The sequence below is a fragment of the Crocodylus porosus genome, unplaced genomic scaffold (assembly GCF_001723895.1).
Source record: "Crocodylus porosus isolate Cpor-Errol unplaced genomic scaffold, CroPor_comp1, whole genome shotgun sequence".
NCBI lineage: Eukaryota > Metazoa > Chordata > Crocodylia > Crocodylidae > Crocodylus > Crocodylus porosus.
The window spans coordinates 172,279,072-172,289,220 of NW_017728906.1; the positions used below are offsets into that span (position 1 = coordinate 172,279,072).

At 45.7% G+C, this 10,149-nt stretch overlaps 1 protein-coding gene across 2 annotated transcripts in view; it reads right to left on the minus strand.

Moving 5' to 3' along the window:
* The window catches only part of RNF17 (ring finger protein 17), a 112,334-nt gene extending 103,054 nt beyond the window's left edge, over positions 1-9,280 (minus strand). For both annotated transcript variants that reach the window (XM_019530213.1, XM_019530212.1), the window contains exons 1-4: positions 9,238-9,280; positions 7,040-7,137; positions 4,564-4,649; positions 2,754-2,848 (exon numbers count right to left, since the gene is read on the minus strand). In XM_019530213.1, coding sequence (XP_019385758.1) covers positions 2,754-2,848; positions 4,564-4,649; positions 7,040-7,137; positions 9,238-9,280 — 322 coding nt within the window. The remainder of the gene's footprint in view (positions 1-2,753; positions 2,849-4,563; positions 4,650-7,039; positions 7,138-9,237) is intronic.
* Positions 9,281-10,149: the final 869 nt, after the last annotated feature.

A 10,149-nucleotide genomic window follows, 5' to 3' on the forward strand; every position in this document is an offset into this window, starting at 1 on the left:
TGTCCAAATTAATGAGCGCGTTTTAAAATTAAGGCTAAGAAAGTAAACACAAACATTTTATAGTGACTGCATATACTCTGAAGATCAATAATGGAATGGGGAAGGTCTCTTTAGTATCTATTATTTTTATGGTAATAATCAGGAATCCGTGGGGAAACACAGATTTTCCCCTTTAAAGAAGAAAAACACAGGAAACTGCAAGTTTCCTCTTGAAGGCTAGCGGTATTCCAGCCTGTAAAGAGCTGCTTGGGGCTGGGGAAATTGTGGGGGAGGCAACTGAAGACAGGGGGAGCCACGGGCTTATGCACATGTACACACACATGGCTGGCATATAACCAGGCAGGGTGGTAGGAGCAGCTGGATATAGGCAAGTTTATGGGACAGGATGCAGAGTTGGAGGGCCAGGGTACCATCCAGGGCCTAGGGGGAGGGAGAGGAGTGTGTGTTGGGGCTGCAATGGGGTGGAAGGGCAGGAGCGAGGGGCACTGGCATGACTGGCAGCACCAAGGGGCTGCAGATCAGGAGTGAGGGGCACCAGTAGGGACAGGGGGGCTGCAGGTTGGGAGTGAGGGACACCAGCATGGCCAGGTACAGGGCTCCAGCTTATCAGCATCACAAAGTAGCTGCAGGGGGTGGAACTGCTGCAGCTGTACCCATGTCCTGGTGAGCAAAGGAGGCAGGGAGAGCTCTGATTTTCCATGATACAAAAACCAAACCAAAACAAATATATATGTAGTTAGAATTTGTTATATTATAAATGATTGTGGCACTGGTAGGCTTCCAACTTGCTTTAAAATTGTAAATGTATCAATAAACCACTCATACCCATTTTATACACCTATACATAGTGGCATTTTTTTTCCTTTAAATGAAAAGTCACAGAAAAACACTCATTTTGGTTGTTTTAAAACAGAGAATTTGGGATTTTGAAACAGAGAAAGCCACAATCCTTGCTAATAATAATAATAAAAAAATCCTGACTGAACTTGTCAACAGGCTGTTGCTTCAGGAAACAGTTTGTATTATGTACAGACTGACGTTAAAATATTTGCAAAGGTAAAGAAGTAATCCTTAATTATCATTCTAAATACAACTCTAATTTGAATGTTTTATTACAGAGCATTCACTCTAAAGCCACGTTTCTGAGCTACCAAGCAGCTTTCAGAATACTGTCACATTAACTTTCCTGTGTCTCGTTTTTATTAAATGCGTTGTCATTTTCTATTGGGTTTAATTTGGTCAAAATAAAATACAAGTAGGGTAGTACAACTAACACACTGAAAATCTAGACAAGAATGTAAATAGCAACATTCTTTCTAAAAAATACCATTTTTAGAAGTATTTTTCTGCTGTTCCCTGCCTTAACTGCCAACCTAGAACATTGCCTTCAACATACTAAGCACTCTCAAAATAGACAAAGAACTCAAATGGAAATAAGGTAAACTCAAACGATAACCCCTTTTCCAAAAATCGAAGCCTGTAACTAGCTACACAGACTGCAGACCTTTAAGAAACGTGTATTCTCCATCATCTTCTGTACTATGTACTCCTTAAGTAGGCCTTAGGTTGCTTATTAAAAGTAGATAAATTTAAGCTAAAGCCAAGTTAACAAAAGGCAGGAAGGGAAATGCCATCAAAATAACTCATTCACGTGGAAATGAATGTTAGGAGTAAGGTTAGGTCAGTTCTAGGGCACCAAAATCTACATTAATGGTTTAAGGCTAGTTTAACTATAGCAGGGCTGTCCAACTGGTAGCTTGAAGGCTGCGTGCAGTCAAACCCTTCACAGTTCACGTTACTGTGGCACCTGGGGTCTCTAGGCTCCTCTTACCTCCTCTGGCTTTTGGTTCTTGTTCTCCTCCCCGCCCCCCACCCCCACTCCAGGGGAATGGGTCAGCAGGAGGGCACTGCATGCATACCAAGAGGGAGAGCCAAACTACCAGCATGGGAAGAGAGGGTGCAACCACAAGACCCAGACTACTCATCCTGCATCCAGGGCCAGAAGACCCAGGCTGGTAGTGTTAAGCTAGAAGTTGGGGAGATGGGGGAGAGCTGGGCTGCATGCATTGTTTGCATGGCAAGGGAGGCAGAAGACCTGGACTGCTGCGGGACAGGGAGGGAACTGGGAGCCTATGGCTCATGCAGTGTGCAGCCCCAGGGTCCACAGTCTACACAACACATAACCCCCAGCTGCCCAGCAGTTGTACAGCCCTGAAGGATGTCCTAAAGCACCTTTTACCATATCTGTGCTACTTTCATTTAGCAACTTTAAGTTTTAGATTGCAACAAGCAAGATAAAAAGGAACCATTGTCCTAAGATGAGGTTAATGTCTACAGATGCATGCAAATCAGTTATTCTTAAAACACAGTCTCCAAAACTTGGGTAAGATTTCTCTAAGAGGCAGGCCACCTGTTAGGAATTTTTAAGATTTTAAACTTAAAATTCAACAGAAAGAATAATCTTAAAATCTAAAATTACCAAGTATTGGGTTACAAAGATACATTATCTAATTATGTTCTTGTTATCTATTGGTTTGTATTGTATTATCCTTCATTTTCTTGTAATAATCACTTTAGGACCTTTAACAAAGTTTCTCTTTGCATTCACTCCATTGACAGAGTTGATCTGGTTAGAACAGAGACTGCTTTAACTTCTGGAACCCCAAATTAACTCTGGAGTTCAACAATGCATCTAGGAAGTATTAGACAAAACTTTTCAAACTGAAGACAAATAATTAGAATCAAGCCCTTACCTTCCAGATTCACCTCTTTGTTTAGTGAGCGACACACACAATGTTTTCTTCTGTATGATCTGGTAATGCTCTCTTGTAACGTTTGATGACATTTCCTTCAGAAGTTAAAATTTTAAGGTCAATGGGACATGACTATTTACAGTTCCTAACTCCCCCAAAATACAGCTCCCTTACTAAACATAATGTTATGTAGGACAAATATGCTTCCAAGTGGAGCCAAAAGACCAACAGAAAAAAAAAATCTATGGTAACAACCACATCACTAACATAGGCATTACTGTAGTTAAAGTTCAAAATAGCTGACACGCGAGCTGGAAAAATACTGTACATATAATTCAGAGCAACTCAGTTTAATACAGTTATTCAACCAAAAGCAGTTTACTGAATAAATCAGTTCCGCTTTTGTGATAAAAGAACCATTCTATGCTCATATGCAAATTGCGTGACTGGAGAAGTGACTTGTTGACACAGTTTGCCACCATAAGAAGATATCCACATGGCTGCTGCAGGAAGCGCTGGGCAGCACTGAGGTGACGAGGCCATTTTTCCCCTGCACCAAGCACACTTCTGCCCCACCAGCTCTGCTGCTGCTGCAGCTGTTCAGTGTGAGCAGGCACAGGGCAGGGCAGGGCTGTGCATAGCTCCCTTCCAGTACTGCGGGGTTGGGGCCAGAAGCTGCCTAGAAAGGCAGTCCTGCATGGAGCCACCACAGCCCCACTGCATGCCCGGGGGTAGCAGGATGCACCCCAGGCAGGCAGTGCAGAGCAGGCAAGGGGGCTGGGTCAGGGCTGTGCTTGCATCCAGCTGATTGCTTCTGCTGGGCTCAGTCCAGAGAAGGTGTGGGGTGGGGCTTGGGCTGCGCTCTGTTGGCAGCGGCGGGGAGGTGCTGCATGGCACTTGGGTTCTGGGATGTTGCAGGGTAGGGTGGGTGATCGGCTCACAGGGCACTCCCATGCACACAACACCTTACCCACAAACTCCACAACCACACTCTCCCCCCCACACAATCACATTCCTCACAAACTCCACACTCCCACTCATGGGTCTCAGGGGGGAGCCCTGCTCACTACTCCCTGCACACCCCACCCCACCACACACACACTCCTAGCCACCCTCCCCCTCTACAAACCCCACAAACCCCACACTCACCCACACATCCCTACAAAACACACCCCCATAAGCCCTCCATACCCACCCACATTCACACATACCCCAACATCCACCCCACAGCCACCCACAGCTCCCCACAAACCCCATGCCCACCCACCTACCCCCTGCAATATACAAGAGGAAGTCTTCATTTTGAGCTACTATCCAATCACCTTTATCTGTACACAATGCAAAATCTTTTAAAAATAAAATGTTATTCTGGAAGTTAGATTTTTAGTATATAATTTTCTTTTTCCCCTCTGGTTCCAAGATGGCAAACCCCGCTTCCCAAAAGAAACACTTCTGGGGCAAGAGCAGGGGTTTCTGGTGGCAAAGGTCAGGGGTTAGAGGGCGGGACTTCCAGTACCAAGATGGTGACCTGGGGGCAGGGTACCAGTCAAGGGGTGGAGCTACCCTTGCAGCCCTTGACAACTCACCAAAATTTGTTAAGCAGCTCTTCAGCCGAAAAAACTGCCTGCCCCCAAGTCAGTGTCCCACAGCTATTTTTAAACACGTGGGAGTTTAATACACATGACGCTGAGGCAACACTAGAGTGTTATAATTAGAATGCGGAACAGGCTTGATTAATCAAGTCTGCTCTTTCACATTCTAATAGAAAGTGAACAAACACATCTATAGGCAGACAAAGATTTGCACATACTTTATAGACTGCAATTTTCTTGTATGAAGTTCTTCACAGTCATCCATCTGGCAGAAATGCTTGTACTTAGTTACAGTGGTGATAGCCTTTCAAAAAAGAAAAGCAACAGAAAATATGAATTTAACAATTGTTACACTGTACCAAACAACAACACTTTACAGAGCTCATAATTTTATGCACCCATAATTATATAAAATCATTTAATCAAAGTTCAGATTAAAAAAAGTGAGTTGGCTGAAAAGACTTAATTATCAAGAGCCTTTTGAAGTTCTACAAAAATTTTGCCAGCATTTTGAGTTTTTAACACTAGAAGGCTGTATTTTAAGAACACGCGTACTATAACTGGGTAGACTGAACAGGATAAATGTCAAAGCCTTTAAATACAGCTACAGACCCATTTATTTCCACAGTATTTCAGATCAGCCTGGTGCATCCCTCTTCTCTACTCTTGTGCCATGCCACTGATACCTCTCCTCCATGGCCTTCCCTGCTGCTCTCTCTTGCCTCCAACACTGCTGAATATGGCCCTTTCCCAATGCCACTGGGAACAGGAATGGATGGTACATGATGGAAGTGGCAGCAGGAGGTCTGGGCACTGTGGATGGAATCAGCAGCCTGCCACTCTAAAAGATTACCAACCTCTGGCACACGGTAATATCTCGACTTCACAAAAAAGCATCATTTTCATCAAACAAGCCCTGATGAGGAAATTCAAGCTCTTATTGACAGAAAAAGGAGAGTCGTCAAAGCTTGGCAGATGTCAATTCCAAACAAAACCAAGACACTTAATCACATTGAAGCAGAGGTCCAAAAGAAAATTCAAGAGCAAAAAGAACAAGTGGCAGGAGGACAAAGAAAGGAGATACAAAAAAAGTCTACTTGGCAGCCACACTATTATAATAGTTCCTTCACCACAACCAAAGCCATCTATGGGCCAAACACACTAGGAGACGTTCCTCTGAGGTCTGAGGATGGAACAAACACTCTTTAAAAGATAGCTCCATCAATGCACAGTAGAAGAAATACTTTCGAGAGATTTTGAAATGAGATTTTAGTGTCAAAGATAATACCAAAGACATTCCACAACACCCCCTTAAGGACTATCTTGCAGACCTACGAACTTATCAAGAGGCTTTAAAGCCGCTGAGCAGATAATAAACAACAAAAAAGCATGCGGATCTGATAAAATCTGTAAGCATGGTGGGAACCCCCCACAACAAACCTCACCAAATACATGCCATTTTTCTGAAAATCTGGGAACATGAACAGATTCCCAGTGAGACTTAAGAGATGCATGGGGAGTGACTCTGAGAATGTGGGCAGGGGGACCTATGAGTTTTGTGACCACAGCAGGGCACAGGGCTGCAGCCTGACCATACCAGCTGATCATTTAATTAATGGTGTGATAGTAACACATCACAAAGTTATTCCACAAAAATATATGCAATAACTTTGTGGCTTATTCCTCCTTTCATCACAACATTAATTGATTGAACATCTGGCTGGGTGACAATTTAAGACTTAACTGATTATCAGAACTTAAGTGTAGATACTGCCTTAAGAGTATGGCTTTCTTAAAAAAATTAACACTCAAGTAAGACTAACCACTTTGCAAAAAAACAAGCCCCACAACAATTATTTATCCTGCTGTAATCCCACCTAATCACATGTAGCAACTAGGCTTCTGGGACATATTCTATGGTTCTTTGCACTGCAGTAAACTAAGTCACTATGGCAGTAGTTTTAAAACTTTTTAGATTCAAGACTCCACTTGAAAAATGCCACTTCTTACCTTTCACTTATTTTTTGATTGTGGAAAAATACTAGAGGAACTCTTCTGTTGCAATGAACTCAAAGACCATAACAGGCCAGAATGTTTTGGACGTCATGGGTTCCTACTTGAAATATCTGTGTTTATCCTGAAAATAATGTGTGGTGTGTACCTGGCACACCTATTGGTGCTAATATTGTGCAGCACCTTTAAAAGGATACCATGGGACCTTGCCTGAGAATCACTACATTATGAATTTCCCTGTGAACTATGGAGGAACTGTTAACAGTTAACAAGCCGTATTATTTTGAGTTTTGGCAGACCAAAGCCGACAGGCCAGCCAGCCAAAACAAAAGCATCACCATAGTTGATCTAAGCATCTGTGTGCAAGGATGGGACTAAGGTTAGGAAAAACTCAAGCCATGATTCAAGTTATCTTCATTACAAAGTTAATCTCTTACCGTTATTTACTGGAACAAACACATTTACTGCACACCAGTAAGACCCCATATGCAAACAATACTGAAAAAAATGATTTTAAAAATGCATTTTTATTTGAAACAGTTGCATTAAAAGGTCAATAGTGATCAACAACTACAACTAAGTTGTTCTTTATAATAGGATATAAGTATGGCATCTGAGCTATCACTGGGCAGGATTTTCATTAGCAAACTAACTTGACATTTAGAAGTTACCAACACTTACCTCACAATCATGAGGTATTTTCGTACTTGACCCATGTGCTACTGATAAACGTAATTCACAGATGTCCTGTCCACAATATGATGCACGGTGATAACTACCTGATTAAATCAATTATGGAGTAAATATTAGCAGTATCTAGATATAATTTCAGCATTTTTCACAGTTGAACATTTTTTAAAGTGACAGTTCCCATATAAAGCCACCCAATTTGCAAAAACATTAAGATTATTTAAGAAGAAAACAGGAATCTCAGGACAAAAAAAAAAAATCACAATTTCTAGCATTTATCAAAAAGATACTTGAAAAGAATGGTGGAGACAGAAAACAACAAAATCAAAACCAAACAAGTATAAAGAGCCATGTCTTCCAAAGCCTAGCACTTTTCAACACAATTTTTATCCACAGCTATGCGGCTTTCTTGTGATTCAAATAATTATGAGCAAAACTGATGGGGCTCCAGTTATTTCAGGTGGACCCAAGTTCTCAGATTGTTCTGAAAGGGGAATTTACAAATACCAGGGAACATGATTATTTATAAAGATGTTAGAAACTGGTTACATCTTTTACATACACACTCATAGAGGCTGCCAACAGGCACTGGAAATTGTTTTGGGAGAGGAAGCAGCACAAGCATTCAGCCTGCAGCTGTCCTCTCCACTGCTTTTCATACCTTCGCTGGAGCAGGGATCAGTCTACAGAACAAGTGGGAATCATTCCTCCCAGTCCCAGGGGGACTGGTGTAGTAGGGCAAAGCTCCCTGCCTGGTTCCCAGAGCAGACCTTCAGTAAGGGGGCTTAGCCAGGAGCACAGCTGGTGGCTGGCTCATAAAGCGTGGCACAGATGAAAGCTGTGCCCCCAGTCTCACCACACAACCAAGGCTGTCCCTGGGAACTCTCCATCAGCTTCTGCTACTGCCTCCAGGGAGCTCCCTCACTCATCCTTGTCTCCATGCAAGCAGCAGCTGCAGCAGCTAGCAGGCAGCCCTGGTCCCATTGTTGCCCAAAGGACAAACTCCTGCAAGACTGTTTCAGGCTGGACATAAGGAAGAATTTCTTTACTGTCCGAGCCCCCAAGGTCTGGAACAGTCTGCCAGCAGAGGTAGTTCAAGCACCTACATTGAACACCTTCAAGAGCAAATTGGATGCTTATCTTGCTGAGATCCTATGACCCCAGCTGACTTCCTGCCCTTTGGGCAGGGGGCTGGACTCGATGATCTCCCGAGGTCCCTTCCAGCCCTAATGTCTATGAAACCTGTCACTATGTGAAGAAACAGGCACTTCCCAGTCCAGGCTGCCAGTACCACCTTTGAAGTACGGTGCATGCAAGAAGCTGAGGACCAAGGAGGTGGTTCCTAGTCCAAGGTTGCTCACAGGCCAGGCACTTCAAAGTCTGTGCCAGCAACCCAGGGACTGGGGAGCTGCTTCCCATTGCCAAGGCTGCCGGCACGCCCTTTAAAACTTCCCAATGTGTGAGCAGTCCCTGACTAGGCAGCCATTTCCTAGTCCCAGGTAACTTGTATGCAGGGCACTAAAAGCCATGCCAGCAGCCCCAGGGCCAGGGCTGCAAGCTAAACACCCAGGGGTGGGCAGGACTCTGATTTCATTATCACCAGGTAGGGACAGGGATACATGCTAGACACCCTAAAGGGGGATTCTGCTCCCTAACTGCGGCTGCTGTCCTGTCCCAGCCACCCTGGCATCCTCACTGCCGCAGAGCACCCTGCAAACTGTACAGTCTAACAAGAAACCTGCAAAACCCAGAAACATGCCAAAATTTCTTTCCATTTCTGCACAAAACAGTTTCCAGCTTATGCAGACAAGCAAGTACTTCATTCCCAGTCAGACATGCCAAGGTGGGAGCTAGTCTCTGGCTGCTTCAAGCTCCCTCCCAGGCAGGTGCCAGTGCTTCATGGGGGGCCCAGCCTGGAGCCACAAGCAAAGTAGCCCAGGCGGAGGGCTGTGACCCGTGGAAGCGCAGGAGAGGCACAGGAAGGCTCTACCGATACGAAAACAAGAGCCCAAGCCCCGTTGCCACCATCTCGACGAGAAGGCTCAGGGCTTTAAGAGCCCAGTCGCAGCCCGGGTTTTCCCGCCTACACGGGACACCTCCCCCGACGCCCGCGAGGCCCACCGACAGAGTCGCCTCAGCCCGGCCAGGACCTCGGCCCGCCGCGGGCAGAGCACGAAGCCCAAGCTCACCCTGGGGGTTCCAGTACCGCTGCCGCCCCGGGACGCCCGCCATCGTGCCCCGCTCCCTGCCTGCCGACCACGCGCCGTGAACGCCGCGCGCACGACACAGCCAATCAGGAGCTTGCGCTCCCTACTCCCAGCCAATCACGGCGCGGCGGAGACGCCTCTGGGGGGGCTGCCCCCCCCACTCCAAGGGGACTCCAAAGGCAAGTGGGGGTGCATCACGTGGCCTCGGGGGAGGGGTGGGCTGGAGCGCGGGCAGTTGGGGGATTCGTGGAAGGAAGTAGTGGCTCCTTGGTGACGGTTATTGGCCCAACCGCCTGCGGGGGGGTGGGGGCAGCAGCGGTGACGTTTACAGAACTGAGGCTGGGCATGTGGTGACCAGAAGCTCGCTAACATCTTTCTCCACGGGAGAGTTAGTCCGCTACAAGAGGGCATAGAAAAGCCCCTCCTGGCTTCTTGCATATTCCCTGGCTCCTCACAGTGACACCAACAGTCCAGCCCTCTCAGTTAAATGTATTCATAGAGTTAGAAAACTAGGGTTGGAAGGGACCTCAGGAGGTCATCTAGTCCAACCCCCTGCTCCAAGCAGGACTGGCCCCAACGACATCATCCCAGCTATAGCTTTGTCCAGATGGGTTTTGAAAACCTCCGAGGATGGAGACTGCACCACCTCTCTGGGTAACCTGATCCAGAGTTTTAATGCCCTCCTAGTAAGAAAATTTCTCTCAGTATCTAACCTAAACGTTCCTGGTTGCAACTGAGACTTGCTTCTTCTTCTGTCATCTGCCACCTCTGAGAACAGTCCAGCTCCATCTTTTTTCAAACACCCCTTCAGGTTGTTGAAGGCTGCTATTAAGTCCCCCCTCAGTCTCCTCTTCTCTAAACTAAATAAACCCAGTTCCCCCAGTCTTTTCCCGT